This window comes from Siphateles boraxobius, unplaced genomic scaffold, assembly GCF_051911475.1.
Source record: "Siphateles boraxobius isolate OS27281-9 unplaced genomic scaffold, OSU_SipBor_1 331, whole genome shotgun sequence".
Classification (NCBI taxonomy): domain Eukaryota; kingdom Metazoa; phylum Chordata; class Actinopteri; order Cypriniformes; family Leuciscidae; genus Siphateles; species Siphateles boraxobius.
The window spans coordinates 179,202-197,500 of NW_027508955.1; the positions used below are offsets into that span (position 1 = coordinate 179,202).

At 37.8% G+C, this 18,299-nt stretch overlaps 1 protein-coding gene across 1 annotated transcript in view; it reads left to right on the top strand.

The window, feature by feature from the left end:
- The window catches only part of LOC143701965 (serine hydroxymethyltransferase, mitochondrial-like), a 46,899-nt gene that overhangs the window by 13,453 nt on the left and 15,147 nt on the right, over positions 1-18,299 (top strand). The window contains exons 2-5 of the mRNA XM_077195629.1: positions 8,353-8,532; positions 12,895-12,974; positions 13,739-13,939; positions 14,020-14,101. Coding sequence (XP_077051744.1) covers positions 8,353-8,532; positions 12,895-12,974; positions 13,739-13,939; positions 14,020-14,101 — 543 coding nt within the window. The remainder of the gene's footprint in view (positions 1-8,352; positions 8,533-12,894; positions 12,975-13,738; positions 13,940-14,019; positions 14,102-18,299) is intronic.

Sequence of the window (18,299 nt, forward strand, 5' to 3'; positions counted from 1 at the left end):
TGATTGACGCTGATACACTGATACAGTATACAGATGTGTGTTCAGATTATAATGACTGACGCTGATACACTGATACAGTATACAGATGTGTGTTCAGATTATAATGACTGACGCTGATACACTGATACAGTATACAGATGTGTGTTCAGATTATAATGACTGACGCTGTCTACACTGATACAGTATACAGATGTGTGTTCAGATTATAATGACTGATGCTGATACACTGATACAGTATACAGATGTGTGTTCAGATTATAATGACTGACGCTGATACACTGATACAGTATACAGATGTGTGTTCAGATTATAATCACTGACGCTGATACACTGATACAGTATACAGATGTGTGTTCAGATTATAATCACTGACGCTGATACACTGATACAGTATACAGATGTGTGTTCAGATTATAATGACTGATGCTGATACACTGATACAGTATACAGATGTGTGTTCAGATTATAATGACTGATGCTGATACACTGATACAGTATACAGATGTGTGTTCAGATTATAATGACTGATGCTGATACACTGATACAGTATACAGATGTGTGTTCAGATTATAATGACTGACGCTGATACACTGATACAGTATACAGATGTGTGTTCAGATTATAATGACTGACGCTGATACACTGATACAGTATACAGATGTGTGTTCAGATTATAATGACTGGCGCTGTCTACACTGATACAGTATACAGATATGTGTTCAGATTATAATCACTGACGCTGATACACTGATACAGTATACAGATGTGTGTTCAGATTATAATGACTGGCGCTGATACACTGATACAGTATACAGATGTGTGTTCAGATTATAATGACTGACGCTGATACACTGATACAGTATACAGATGTGTGTTCAGATTATAATGACTGACGCTGATACACTGATACAGTATACAGATGTGTGTTCAGATTATAATGACTGATGCTGATACACTGATACAGTATACAGATGTGTGTTCAGATTATAATGACTGACGCTGATACACTGATACAGTATACAGATGTGTGCTCAGATTATAATGACTGACGCTGATACACTGATACAGTATACAGATGTGTGTTCAGATTATAATGACTGACGCTGTCTACACTGATACAGTATACAGATGTGTGTTCAGATTATAATGACTGACGCTGTCTACACTGATACAGTATACAGATGTGTGTTCAGATTATAATGACTGGCGCTGATACACTGATACAGTATACAGATGTGTGTTCAGATTATAATGACTGACGCTGATACACTGATACAGTATACAGATGTGTGTTCAGATTATAATGACTGACGCTGATACACTGATACAGTATACAGATGTGTGTTCAGATTATAATGACTGACGCTGATACACTGATACAGTATACAGATGTGTGTTCAGATTATAATGACTGACGCTGTCTACACTGATACAGTATACAGATGTGTGTTCAGATTATAATGACTGATGCTGATACACTGATACAGTATACAGATGTGTGTTTAGATTATAATGACTGACGCTGTCTACACTGATACAGTATACAGATGTGTGTTCAGATTATAATGACTGACGCTGTCTACACTGATACAGTATACAGATGTGTGTTCAGATTATAATGACTGATGCTGATACACTGATACAGTATACAGATGTGTGCTCAGATTATAATGACTGACACTGTCTACACTGATACAGTATACAGATGTGTGTTCAGATTATAATGACTGATGCTGATACACTGATACAGTATACAGATGTGTGTTCAGATTATAATGACTGATGCTGATACACTGATACAGTATACAGATGTGTGTTCAGATTATAATGACTGATGCTGATACACTGATACAGTATACAGATGTGTGTTCAGATTATAATGACTGACGCTGTCTACACTGATACAGTATACAGATGTGTGTTCAGATTATAATGACTGACGCTGATACACTGATACAGTATACAGATGTGTGTTCAGATTATAATGACTGATGCTGATACACTGATACAGTATACAGATATGTGTTCAGATTATAATGACTGACACTGTCTACACTGATACAGTATACAGATGTGTGTTCAGATTATAATGACTGACGCTGATACACTGATACACTATACAGATGTGTGTTCAGATTATAATGACTGACACTGATACACTGATACACTATACAGATGTGTGTTCAGATTATAATGACTGATGCTGATACACTGATACAGTATACAGATGTGTGTTCAGATTATAATGACTGATGCTGATACACTGATACAGTATACAGATGTGTGTTCAGATTATAATGACTGACGCTGATACACTGATACAGTATACAGATGTGTGTTCAGATTATAATGACTGATGCTGATACACTGATACAGTATACATATGTGTGTTCAGATTATAATGACTGATGCTGATACACTGATACAGTATACAGATGTGTGTTCAGATTATAATGACTGATGCTGATACACTGATACAGTATACATATGTGTGTTCAGATTATAATGACTGATGCTGATACACTGATACAGTATACAGATGTGTGTTCAGATTATAATGACTGATGCTGATACACTGATACAGTATACATATGTGTGTTCAGATTATAATGACTGATGCTGATACACTGATACAGTATACAGATGTGTGTTCAGATTATAATGACTGATGCTGATACACTGATACAGTATACAGATGTGTGTTCAGATTATAATGACTGATGCTGATACACTGATACAGTATACAGATGTGTGTTCAGATTATAATGACTGATGCTGATACACTGATACAGTATACATATGTGTGTTCAGATTATAATGACTGATGCTGATACACTGATACAGTATACAGATGTGTGTTCAGATTATAATGACTGATGCTGATACACTGATACAGTATACAGATGTGTGTTCAGATTATAATGACTGATGCTGATACACTGATACAGTATACAGATGTGTGTTCAGATTATAATGACTGATGCTGATACACTGATACAGTATACAGATGTGTGTTCAGATTATAATGACTGATGCTGATACACTGATACAGTATACAGATGTGTGTTCAGATTATAATGACTGATGCTGATACACTGATACAGTATACAGATGTGTGTTCAGATTATAATGACTGACGCTGATACACTGATACAGTATACAGATGTGTGTTCAGATTATAATGACTGACGCTGTCTACACTGATACAGTATACAGATGTGTGTTCAGATTATAATGACTGACGCTGTCTACACTGATACAGTATACAGATGTGTGTTCAGATTATGGCTGCAACAACTAATCGATAAAATCGATTATAATCGATTATGAAAATCGTTGTCAACGAATGTCATTATCGATTAGTTGGTCTGCTTACGTCACGGGGAGCGTTTACTGGTACGCACACACACGCAAGGTCTCTCTCCCTCAGGCGCTCTTGCTTGCGCGCTTTAGATTTCGCGAGTTTGAACTAATTCGCGGGCATCAGGGAGCCGCAATCAATATGCGGGAGACTCCCGGGACTTCCGGGATGTCTGTTTTTGTCTCGAGCATCAGGTTGTGCAATCAGTTCGCTCCCAACGTAAGTGATGGATTAAAATAGCGCTACCGCAGAAATAGGTTAAATTAAAACGGTGTTTACAAAGTGAAGCATTAAATACAAAGGCAGTTAATAACAGCAGCAGTAAAATATTGTTTTTTAGTCACTGTACTCAGTGGTTTTCAGCGAATGCTTGTGCACTAATGCATAATTTCTCCTGTCCTTTACTCAAGCCTGTTAGCTTGCTGGGTAACGTTACCTCCATTCCGTTCTCTTTTTATAGCATTTGTCTACTAAGTTTTAATTGTTTTTCAAACGCGATCTACTGCGGCTCTACATTCACACAATTGTTTTCAGTCTTTCTATATTTATTTAATCAATTTATCCTTATATTATATTATTTTCTATATTATATATATAATATATATTATATTCTTTATCCTTATATTCCTTATATATAATTAATTTTAAATAAAAATTAAATGAATTATATATTTTAGATGTTTTTAGTTTGTTTTTAGTTCAGATATTCACATCTGAACAACATGTCTGTGTAAATTTGTTTTAACAAAAATTTTGTTAAAACATAATATGTTGGATATCATTTTTTTAACAATAATCATGTTTGTCAACTTGCCATCAGCAATTATCATTAAAAACAATGCAAATATTGATATTAGTAAAACTCAATGTGTGGCTTTTGCACTTTTTAAAGTACACTTTTACACATAAATACCCTGATTTACGGTTTTATTTAGTTATAATAAAAAAAAATCTAATTTAATTTCTATACGATTAATCGATTAATCGAAAAAATAATCGTTCGATTAATCGATTATCAAAATAATCGTTAGTTGCAGCCCTAGTTCAGATTATAATGACTGACACTGATACACTGATACAGTATACAGATGTGTGTTCAGATTATAATGACTGATGCTGATACACTGATACAGTATACAGATGTGTGTTCAGATTATAATGACTGATGCTGTCTACACTGATACAGTATACAGATGTGTGTTCAGATTATAATGACTGACACTGATACACTGATACAGTATACAGATGTGTGTTCAGATTATAATGACTGACGCTGATACACTGATACAGTATACAGATGTGTGTTCAGATTATAATGACTGACGCTGATACACTGATACAGTATACAGATGTGTGTTCAGATTATAATGACTGATGCTGATACACTGATACAGTATACAGATGTGTGTTCAGATTATAATGACTGACGCTGATACACTGATACAGTATACAGATGTGTGTTCAGATTATAATGACTGATGCTGATACACTGATACAGTATACAGATGTGTGTTCAGATTATAATGACTGACGCTGATACACTGATACAGTATACAGATGTGTGTTCAGATTATAATGACTGATGCTGATACACTGATACAGTATACAGATGTGTGTTCAGATTATAATGACTGACGCTGATACACTGATACAGTATACAGATGTGTGTTCAGATTATAATGACTGATGCTGATACACTGATACAGTATACAGATGTGTGTTCAGATTATAATGACTGACGCTGATACACTGATACAGTATACAGATGTGTGTTCAGATTATAATGACTGACGCTGATACACTGATACAGTATACAGATGTGTGTTCAGATTATAATGACTGATGCTGATACACTGATACAGTATACATATGTGTGTTCAGATTATAATGACTGATGCTGATACACTGATACAGTATACAGATGTGTGTTCAGATTATAATGACTGATGCTGATACACTGATACAGTATACAGATGTGTGTTCAGATTATAATGACTGATGCTGATACACTGATACAAGTATACAGATGTGTGTTCAGATTATAATGACTGACGCTGATACACTGATACAGTATACAGATGTGTGTTCAGATTATAATGACTGACGCTGATACACTGATACAGTATACAGATGTGTGTTCAGATTATAATGACTGATGCTGATACACTGATACAGTATACATATGTGTGTTCAGATTATAATGACTGATGCTGATACACTGATACAGTATACAGATGTGTGTTCAGATTATAATGACTGACGCTGATACACTGATACAGTATACAGATGTGTGTTCAGATTATAATGACTGACGCTGATACACTGATACAGTATACAGATGTGTGTTCAGATTATAATGACTGACGCTGATACACTGATACAGTATACAGATGTGTGTTCAGATTATAATGACTGATGCTGATACACTGATACAGTATACAGATGTGTGTTCAGATTATAATGACTGACGCTGATACACTGATACAGTATACAGATGTGTGTTCAGATTATAATGACTGACGCTGATACACTGATACAGTATACAGATGTGTGTTCAGATTATAATGACTGATGCTGATACACTGATACAGTATACAGATGTGTGTTCAGATTATAATGACTGACGCTGATACACTGATACAGTATACAGATGTGTGTTCAGATTATAATCACTGACGCTGATACACTGATACAGTATACAGATGTGTGTTCAGATTATAATCACTGACGCTGATACAGTATACAGATGTGTGTAAATGGAAGAGTGAAAGAAAGTTTGATTCTCTGTACAGACTTCAGAAGATCCCAGCGTCGAAAACAATCGGATGTTTTATTTTAATGGTGTCCCGGATCACATCAGAGGATTATATGTTTGTTCGGAGCATTTGACATTTGACATTTTTTTGTAAGCGAGGGTTTATTTGGATAATGTTTTAAAAACACTTGCATGCAATAAGCTGCAAGCATAAGGTTAGAAAGAAACCTATATAGTGAAATAAATTTTGTAAATGAAAAGAGCTTTAAGATAAATAATTCAGATAAAAAAGGTTTTGAGATGCAAATTATTTTTATTCATTTAAAATTGCCATGTGACATCAATTTTATCACGTGATTCAAGAGAAAAGGCTAAAGGAACAAGAAAAAAAGCTTAATATGACTATTGAAGACAGAAAAAGCCATTTCCACAATGAAAAACATTATGCATATTTTATGTACATTGAATTATATCTCTACAATTATTAACCCAGAAAAACAAACCAAAACAATTCTTGACACGCATTAGTATGGAGCCTCTATGTATGTAGTATGTCTATGGTTGAAACTGTTTCCAGTGACGTTAGCCAATCATAACAGTGGGCATTTATTGACACGCCTTAAATACGTCCCGCGTCTTAAAAACGTGTCGTCTCAGACAGAGGCTCAGAATGAAGCTGGAAAATTATTTGTTTTCCAGCTTTTGATGGCACGTCATTCCAATTCCAGATTTACATGTTATTCCCATGTACTTCAAAAAATACTATGGTACTAGCATGGTGTATTTCCAAAAACACGGTACTTTTGATGCTGTTTTGGTTCTTGAATGCAGAGACGGAGTATCTGTGAGTTCAGAAAGTAAGAACAGTTGACATTTATCAAGAAAGAAACGACAAACGACACCCAGAACCTCTTAATCTGCTGAGAAGCGTGTGTGTGTGTGTGTGTGTGTGTGTGTGTGTGTGTGTGTGTGTGTGTGTGTGTGTGTGTGTGTGTGTGTGAATGATTAGATAAGCAGTTATGCTGAATTTTCACTTGGCTGTAAAGTTTCTGTTCAGAGTTGCTGATTGGAGCGGAATTAAAGCGTCATGCTGATTATTGTATCTCACCAACGGCTCCTCACACACACACACACACACACACACACACTAGAACTGTAGAATTAATTTAATTCAGCCTGTATCCCAGTTTCCCATCATTTAGCAGATATTCCAGCCTGTCGCTCTTTATATTTTGTGTTTTTGTCAGTTGTGATTTTTTTTTTTAAACTTAAGAAAACTCAAGTTTATAATCAAGATTATATTTACATTCTTTCAGGCATCAGTTCTGTGGTTTATAAAGATATATTTTTGATATATATATTATGGATCCATTATGAATCATACTGATCTTATGTAAAATCGATATGTATATGTATCTATGTACTACATATATATATATATATATATATATATATATATATATATATATATATACACACACATATATACATACATATATATATATATATATATATATATATATATAAAATAAAAATGTAAGAAACAAATTATAAAAATATTAATATTTTACAATTTGTAATATATTATAATGTAAAATATGAAATGCATTTAAATAAAGCAATAAAGAAAACAATTAATAAATATATAATTTTATTATGCTATTAAATAATTATTATAATATATATATATATATTTATATATTCTAATTTAAAATATGATGCACATTTAAAGAAAAAATTATTATTAATTTATGATATATTTATACGTGTGTGTGTGTGTGTGTGTGTGTGTGTGTGTGTGTGTGTGTGTGTGTGTATAATGCATGTTTGTATGTATGTGAGTCTGTATATAATTTAAATAAAACGCATATAATATAAAATTGAATATATAATATATATTTGTTAATCCAATGTTTGATGTTCAGAGAGTATATTGATCAGTGAGTCAAATATTAATCTTCATATGCGTGATGTTTCTCTCTGAGCAGTTTTTCCTTTGCACATGTAATTATTGTTATGATGTGTGATTCATAAAGGACGTGTGTGTGTGTAATCCGGTGTTAATAACGCTGGTGTCTCGTAAGTTTACATGCTCGCTGCTGTATGTTTGTTTAGTGCAGATTCATTTGTTTGCAGCTCCTGAGGACGAGAGCAGTGTGTGTTTGAGATGAGCAGGATCTTGTGTGTGTGTTTGAGATGAGCATGATCTTATATGTGTGTGTGTGTGTGTGTGCAGCCGGTGGTCCGATGTGTTCCCGGCATCAGATCCCAGCACTCAGCTCCGGTGGCGTGGGCCGATGATGAGCGCCAGTGGACGGGGCAGGAGAGTCTGGCTCAGGACGACCCGCAGATGTGGGAGCTTCTGATGAAGGAGAAGGACAGGCAGTGTCGGGGACTCGAGCTCATCGCCTCAGAGGTGTGTGTGTGTGTGTGTGGTCATTCACTCATTAACACACCACATGTTCACACACTGCTCTCAGTGAACTTGTCAATCACACCACAGCAGTCATGTGATGCTTCATGTGAGGGTCAAGTACCCTTTATTTAAATAGCGCTTTTTACAATACAGAGTGTTTCAAAGCAGCTTTACAGAGATAACAGGAAAATAATGCAACAAAGTTTGTTTTCGGAAGAAAATAGCGTCACAGTCCAACTACGTAAGTTCAGTGATGTTTAATTTTGGTCGTAAAAAAGTTATTAATTTAGTTAATTTATATATACAGCCGCTCTGGAGAAAACACTGATGTCATCGTCCAGCTTAGTTCAGTTCTCATATAATGGTGACAGTGCAGGAGTCAATGCATAATATTGTTGAATATTAAATTAAATGTCCCCAACTAAGCAAGACAAAAGCCAAAGGCAGAAAAAGGCGACAGTGGAACCAAAACTCCATCAGTGACAGAATGGAGGATAAAAACGGATCTGGCTGATTACATCATGCGTTGTGGTCGTGTTTAGATTCAGGTCCTCCATCTGATCTGGATACGGCCCGGATCCGGCTGACTACATCATGCGTTGTGGTCGTGTCTAGGCGCAGGTCCTCCATCTGATCTGGATACGGCCCGGATCCGGCTGACTACATCATGCGTTGTGGTCGTGTCTAGGCGCACGTCCTCCATCTGATCTAGATATGGCCCGGATCCGGCTGACTACATCATGCCTTGTGGTCGTGTCTAGGCGCAGGTCCACCATCTGATCTGGATACGGCCCGGATCCGGCTGACTACATCATGCGTTGTGGTCGTGTCTAGGCGCAGGTCCTCCATCTGATCTGGATACGGCCCGGATCCGGCTGACTACATCATGCGTTGTGGTCGTGTCTAGGCGCAGGTCCACCATCTGATCTGGATACGGCCTGGATCCGGCTGACTACATCATGCGTTGTGGTCGTGTCTAGGCGCAGGTCCACCATCTGATCTGGATACGGCCTGGATGTTTGGATTTTTTCTAACCTCGGTTAAAAAGCAAGATATTCCTGCGGTATAGCGGTAAACCGCTTTAAATACAAAGAAAAAAATGCGCTTTAAATACTATATATTGTATCTTAATTTTAATCACTGTTTCATTAACTAATTGCCTGGAATTAATAAATAAGAAGCAAATATATAGCAGACATATAATCAGGAGGACGTGGAAGCACCGGTGCGATCTCTTGCGCGTGAACTGGAGCTCGACTCATAAATGAACTCAACTCACAGACATGAGAAATAAATAGAAAGCTTAAAGTCCCCGTGAACCGGAAGTTGCAAACGACTTTTCTCCAGTGTTGTGACGTATTTCCGAGAGAAACGGAATACTAAATGAGGCAAAATAGTGGGCGTGGCTTTTTTTCCAACCAGCACCTGATTGGATCTAGAAAAGTAGGTTTTTCACTCAAACACACAGGCAGCCTGTCTACTGTCAGTTGGAGGGGCGTGGTTACAGATGTTAAGCAGACACCCAAACCGTCAAACCTATGTCATCAGGGAAGGTCCTCCAATGCAGAGGGGAGGGGAAATTTCAGATTTTGATTAAAGATTATGAAGCCAAAAAGAATTTTTGTGTGGATTGACTTGCAGGGAGGAATTGTTCACCAAAAAACGATCAATTTAGGCAAACAAAGTAAGCATGGTCAATTTTGAATTCATGGGGACTTTAATGTCTACTTTTAAACAAAATTCAAAACGAAATGATAACATTTTAGGCTACAGTAGCCTAGTCAGGTAAGGTCAGGTTTGCCGATGTGCGTTATAGGCTATTTATTTATTTATTTATTTGTATCCCTGTGCTTCGATCAGAGAATGAGTTCACTGCTGATATTCTGGGGATACAACATAGCCAATAGGCTATACTAGGGACTTTACCCTTTAAATATCTTTGCTGCATTGGATCAGTCTGCTTTCTAGAACAGCCAAGAGCTTTCTAGCCTCGCGGCAGCAGCGCCTCACATCGCTCATAGACCTTAAAACAGTCAGCGCCGCGGATACGCTTTGGAAAATTGATCAAAAAACTTTGGTGCCGACAGATGATGAGTTTTGCGATGCGGTTGCGGATGAAATAATAATAGCCCATCCGCGCATCTCTAATACAAATGGAATGTTATTGTGTTTATGGACATTGCGCTCATCTCATTAGACACAATGTGCACATGTGCAGACCAATGTTTTTTGTTTTTTTTTTGCGGTGATGACGGTGACGAGCTCAGACCCGCGGTTGGATTTACGTCACCGCGGTATTGCGGTAATGCAGTAACCATCCCAGCCCTAGTCTAGGCGCAGGTCCACCATCTGATCTGGATACAGCCCGTATACGGCTGACTACATCATGCGTTGTGGTCGTGTCTAGGCGCACGTCCTCCATCTGATCTGGATACGGTCCGGATGCGGCTGACTACATCATGCGTTGTGGTCGTGTCTAGGCGCACGTCCTCCATCTGATCTGGATATGGCCCGGATCCCGGCTGACTACATCATGCCTTGTGGTCGTGTCTAGGCGCACGTCCTCCATCTGATCTGGATACGGTCCGGATGCGGCTGACTACATCATGCGTTGTGGTCGTGTCTAAGCGCAGGTCCATCATCTGATCTAGATATGGCCCGGATCCGGCTGACTACATCATGCCTTGTGGTCGTGTCTAGGCGCAGGTCCACCATCTGATCTAGATATGGCCCGGATCCGGCTGACTACATCATGCCTTGTGGTCGTGTCTAGGCGCAGGTCCACCATCTGATCTAGATATGGCCCGGATCCGGCTGACTACATCATGCCTTGTGGTCGTGTCTAAGCGCAGGTCCACCATCTGATCTAGATATGGCCCGGATCCGGCTGACTACATCATGCCTTGTGGTCGTGTCTAAGCGCAGGTCCACCATCTGATCTAGATATGGCCCGGATCCGGCTGACTACATCATGCCTTGTGGTCGTGTCTAGGCGCAGGTCCTCCATCTGATCTAGATATGGCCCGGATCCGGCTGACTACATCATGCCTTGTGGTCGTGTCTAGGCGCAGGTCCACCATCTGATCTAGATATGGCCCGGATCCGGCTGACTACATCATGCCTTGTGGTCGTGTCTAAGCGCAGGTCCACCATCTGATCTAGATATGGCCCGGATCCGGCTGACTACATCATGCCTTGTGGTCGTGTCTAGGCGCAGGTCCTCCATCTGATCTAGATATGGCCCGGATCCGGCTGACTACATCATGCCTTGTGGTCGTGTCTAGGCGCAGGTCCACCATCTGATCTAGATATGGCCCGGATCCGGCTGACTACATCATGCCTTGTGGTCGTGTCTAGGCGCAGGTCCACCATCTGATCTAGATATGGCCTGGATCCGGCTGACTACATCATGCCTTGTGGTCGTGTCTAGGCGCAGGTCCTCCATCTGATCTAGATATGGCCCGGATCCGGCTGACTACATCATGCCTTGTGGTCGTGTCTAGGCGCAGGTCCACCATCTGATCTGGATACGGCCCGGATCCGGCTGACTACATCATGCCTTGTGGTCGTGTCTAGGCGCAGGTCCACCATCTGATCTAGATATGGCCCGGATCCGGCTGACTACATCATGCCTTGTGGTCGTGTCTAAGCGCAGGTCCTCCATCTGATCTAGATATGGCCCGGATCCGGCTGACTACATCATGCCTTGTGGTCGTGTCTAGGCGCAGGTCCACCATCTGATCTAGATATGGCCCGGATCCGGCTGACTACATCATGCCTTGTGGTCGTGTCTAAGCGCAGGTCCTCCATCTGATCTAGATATGGCCCGGATCCGGCTGACTACATCATGCCTTGTGGTCGTGTCTAGGCGCAGGTCCACCATCTGATCTAGATATGGCCCGGATCCGGCTGACTACATCATGCCTTGTGGTCGTGTCTAAGCGCAGGTCCTCCATCTGATCTAGATATGGCCCGGATCCGGCTGACTACATCATGCCTTGTGGTCGTGTCTAGGCGCAGGTCCACCATCTGATCTGGATACGGCCCGGATCCGGCTGACTACATCATGTGTTGTGGTCATGTCTAGACACAGATTCACCATCTGATCTGGATACGTACATATCCATACATATGTAGCTAATTACAGTAAACCTCGGAATAAACAGAAAGACTAACATTAGCGTGGATGCCATTCTTCTTATGACGTAGCGAGTACATCAAGTGTTATAGGGAGTGTTCCCGGTTCCGGCTGACCTAATTAAAAGACACAAATTTCAGTTTTTATCCTCTGAAAATCTCTCCCTCCATCGCTGCTCGTTAATCAAATTGTGAGTGTGTGTGTGTGTGTGTGTGTGTTGACAGAACTTTTGCAGTCGAGCGGCTCTCGAGGCTCAGGGTTCATGTCTCAACAACAAGTACTCTGAAGGATACCCAGGAAAAAGGTCTGTGTGTTTTTGTGTACAGATCTATTAATTTATTCAAAAGAAGTCCAGGAACTAAAATGCTTGTTTTACACTAGTTTTTTTTTTTAAAAGGATTTTCATGTTGAAAACAAAAATCTTTATCTTGTAAATTCTATGTATTTATTTGATAATTCATTCACTATTTCATTCATTCATTTTTTATTTGTTTTTATATGCATTTATTTTTATTTATATATATATATTTACTATTATATTTTTATTTAATATATGTATCTATCTATTTGTTTATTTATTTGTTTGTTTGTAATAATTAATTGTATTTTTATATGTATATATTGTTTTAATACTTTGTGTATTTTATCATTTTAATATATTTTTACATTTTTTAAACTTATTTATTTTTTAATTTTACTTTGTGTTTATATTAATTGGTTTATTTATGCATTCATTTTCATTTGGTTTTATATTATTTTTTATTAACTTGTACTTTTATTATTTTTATTTATTTAAATATTTATTCTAAATTTATATATTCATTCATTAATTTTTCATTTGTATTTATATACATTTATTTTATATTTGTATCATTTTTATTTTATTACTTTATTTTTTTACTTTGGTTTATGAGACTGAGTTGGTAAGTGTGATTGGATCACACTAGTCCAGTGCGGTTAGGGATAACGTGTGTGTGTGTGTGTGTCTGCGTGTGCGTGTGCCTGCGTGCGTTTGTGTGTCTGCGCGCGTTTGTGTGTCTGCGCGTTTGTGTGTCTACGTGTTTGCAGGTATTACGGTGGCGCTGAGGTGGTGGATCAGATCGAGCTGCTATGCCAGAAGAGGGCGCTGGAGGCGTTCGATCTCGACCCGTCGCTGTGGGGAGTAAACGTTCAGCCGTACTCCGGCTCTCCGGCGAACTTCGCCGCTTATACAGCCGTCCTGAAGCCTCACGAGAGGATCATGGGCCTCGACCTGCCCGACGGGGGACAGTGAGTGAACGTCACTCGCTCTCATTCATTCACTACCTCTCTCGCCCACTAGAATGTAATATATTCTCTGTGTGTCTCAGTCTCACTCACGGATACATGTCTGACGTCAAGCGGATCTCGGCCACTTCCATCTACTTCGAGTCGATGCCCTACAAACTCAACGTGAGTGAGAGAGTGAGAGAGTGAGAGAGTGAGTGAGTGAGAGAGTGAGTGAGAGAGTGAGTGAGAGAGTGAGTGAGTAAGTGAGTGAGTTTCAGGAGTAAGTGCCTCATTGAAATATAGGCATTAATCCCCTAAATTATCATGTTTGTACGGAACACTCGTTAAGACTCTCAGTGTGTGTGTGTGTGATTGATGAGTGGTCAGTCCCCTCTATGGGAGAGATAATAGGAAATAGATAGGCGGCCCTCAAACACACACTTCAGCGTGAGAGGGAGAGCGAGAGAGAACATTCAAAAGTAACGATCAGAGAACATTGAAAAGTAACGTTCGGAGAACATTGAAAAGTAACGATCACAGAACATTGAAAAGTAACGATCAGAGAACATTCAAAAGTAACGATCAGAGAACATTCAAAAGTAACGATCAGAGAACATTCAAAAGTAACGATCAGAGAACATTCAAAAGTAACGATCAGAGAACATTCAAAAGTAACGATCAGAGAACATTCAAAAGTAACGTTCCGAGAACATTGAAAAGTAACGATCAGAGAACATTCAAAAGTAACGATCAGAGAACATTCTAAAAGTAACGATCAGAGAACATTCAAAAGTAACGATCAGAGAACATTCAAAAGTAACGATCAGAGAACATTGAAAAGTAACGATCAGAGAACATTCAAAAGTAACGATCAGAGAACATTCAAAAGTAAGGTTCAGAGAACATTCAAAAGTAACGATCAGAGAACATTCAAAAGTAACAATCAGAGAACATTCAAAAGTAACGATCAGAGAACATTCAAAAGTAACGATCAGAGAACATTCAAAAGTAACGATCAGAGAACATTCAAAAGTAACGATCAGAGAACATTCAAAAGTAACGATCAGAGAACATTCAAAAGTAACGTTCCGAGAACATTGAAAAGTAACGATCAGAGAACATTCAAAAGTAACGTTCCGAGAACATTGAAAAGTAACGATCAGAGAACATTCAAAAGTAACAATCAGAGAACATTCAAAAGTAACAATCAGAGAACATTCAAAAGTAACAATCAGAGAACATTCAAAAGTAACGATCAGAGAACATTCAAAAGTAACGATCAGAGAACATTCAAAAGTAACGTTCCGAGAACATTGAAAAGTAACGATCAGAGAACATTCAAAAGTAACGATCAGAGAACATTCTAAAAGTAACGATCAGAGAACATTCAAAAGTAACGATCAGAGAACATTGAAAAGTAACGATCAGAGAACATTCAAAAGTAACGTTCCGAGAACATTGAAAAGTAACGATCAGAGAACATTCAAAAGTAACGATCAGAGAACATTCAAAAGTAACAATCAGAGAACATTCAAAAGTAACAATCAGAGAACATTCAAAAGTAACGATCAGAGAACATTCAAAAGTAACGATCAGAGAACATTCAAAAGTAACGTTCCGAGAACATTGAAAAGTAACGATCAGAGAACATTCAAAAGTAACGATCAGAGAACATTCAAAAGTAACGATCAGAGAACATTCAAAAGTAACGATCAGAGAACATTGAAAAGTAACGATCAGAGAACATTCAAAAGTAACGATCAGAGAACATTCAAAAGTAACGATCAGAGAACATTCAAAAGTAACGTTCCGAGAACATTGAAAAGTAACGATCAGAGAACATTCAAAAGTAACGATCAGAGAACATTCTAAAAGTAACGATCAGAGAACATTCAAAAGTAACGATCAGAGAACATTCAAAAGTAACGATCAGAGAACATTCAAAAGTAACGATCAGAGAACATTCAAAAGTAACGTTCCGAGAACATTGAAAAGTAACGATCAGAGAACATTCAAAAGTAACGATCAGAGAACATTCAAAAGTAACGATCAGAGAACATTCAAAAGTAACGATCAGAGAACATTCAAAAGTAACGATCAGAGAACATTCAAAAGTAACGATCAGAGAACATTCAAAAGTAACGTTCCGAGAACATTGAAAAGTAACGATCAGAGAACATTCAAAAGTAACGATCAGAGAACATTCAAAAGTAACGATCAGAGAACATTCAAAAGTAACGATCAGAGAACATTCAAAAGTAACGATCAGAGAACATTCAAAAGTAACGATCAGAGAACATTCAAAAGTAACGTTCCGAGAACATTGAAAAGTAACGATCAGAGAACATTCAAAAGTAACGTTCAGAGAACATTCAAAAGTAACGATCAGAGAACATTCAAAAGTAACGATCAGAGAACATTCAAAAGTAACGATCAGAGAACATTCAAAAGTAACGATCAGAGAACATTCTAAAAGTAACGATCAGAGAACATTCAAAAGTAACGATCAGAGAACATTCAAAAGTAACGATCAGAGAACATTCAAAAGTAACGATCAGAGAACATTCAAAAGTAACGATCAGAGAACATTCAAAAGTAACGTTCCGAGAACATTGAAAAGTAACGATCAGAGAACATTCAAAAGTAACGTTCCGAGAACATTGAAAAGTAACGATCAGAGAACATTCTAAAAGTAACGATCAGAGAACATTCAAAAGTAACGATCAGAGAACATTCTAAAAGTAACGATCAGAGAACATTCAAAAGTAACGATCAGAGAACATTCAAAAGTAACGATCAGAGAACATTCAAAAGTAACGATCAGAGAACATTCTAAAAGTAACGATCAGAGAACATTCAAAAGTAACGATCCGAGAACATTGAAAAGTAACGATCAGAGAACATTCAAAAGTAACGATCAGAGAACATTCTAAAAGTAACGATCAGAGAACATTCAAAAGTAACGATCAGAGAACATTCTAAAAGTAACGATCAGAGAACATTCAAAAGTAACGATCAGAGAACATTCAAAAGTAACGATCAGAGAACATTCAAAATGAACGGTCAGAGAACATTCAAAAGTAACGATCAGAGAACATTCTAAAAGTAACGATCAGAGAACATTCAAAAGTAACGTTCAGAGAACATTCAAAAGTAACGATCAGAGAACATTCAAAAGTAACGATCAGAGAACATTCTAAAAGTAACGATCAGAGAACATTCAAAAGTAACGATCAGAGAACATTGAAAAGTAACGATCAGAGAACATTCAAAAGTAACGATCATAGAACATTCTAAAAGTAACGATCAGAGAACATTCAAAAGTAACGATCAGAGAACATTGAAAAGTAACGATCAGAGAACATTCAAAAGTAACGTTCAGAGAACATTCAAAAGTAACGATCAGAGAACATTCAAAAGTAACGATCAGAGAACATTCTAAAAGTAACGATCAGAGAACATTCAAAAGTAACGATCAGAGAACATTCAAAAGTAACGTTCAGAGAACATTCAAAAGTAACGATCAGAGAACATTCAAAAGTAACGATCAGAGAACATTCTAAAAGTAACGATCAGAGAACATTCAAAAGTAACGATCAGAGAACATTCTAAAAGTAACGATCAGAGAACATTCAAAAGTAACGATCAGAGAACATTCTAAAAGTAACGATCAGAGAACATTCAAAAGTAACGATCAGAGAACATTCAAAAGTAACGATCAGAGAACATTCAAAAGTAACGATCAGAGAACATTCAAAAGTAACGATCAGAGAACATTCAAAAGTAACGTTCCGAGAACATTGAAAAGTAACGATCAGAGAACATTCAAAAGTAACGTTCCGAGAACATTGAAAAGTAACGATCAGAGAACATTCTAAAAGTAACGATCAGAGAACATTCAAAAGTAACGATCAGAGAACATTCTAAAAGTAACGATCAGAGAACATTCAAAAGTAACGATCAGAGAACATTCAAAAGTAACGATCAGAGAACATTCAAAAGTAACGATCAGAGAACATTCTAAAAGTAACGATCAGAGAACATTCAAAAGTAACGATCCGAGAACATTGAAAAGTAACGATCAGAGAACATTCAAAAGTAACGATCAGAGAACATTCTAAAAGTAACGATCAGAGAACATTCAAAAGTAACGATCAGAGAACATTCTAAAAGTAACGATCAGAGAACATTCAAAAGTAACGATCAGAGAACATTCAAAAGTAACGATCAGAGAACATTCAAAATGAACGGTCAGAGAACATTCAAAAGTAACGATCAGAGAACATTCTAAAAGTAACGATCAGAGAACATTCAAAAGTAACGTTCAGAGAACATTCAAAAGTAACGATCAGAGAACATTCAAAAGTAACGATCAGAGAAC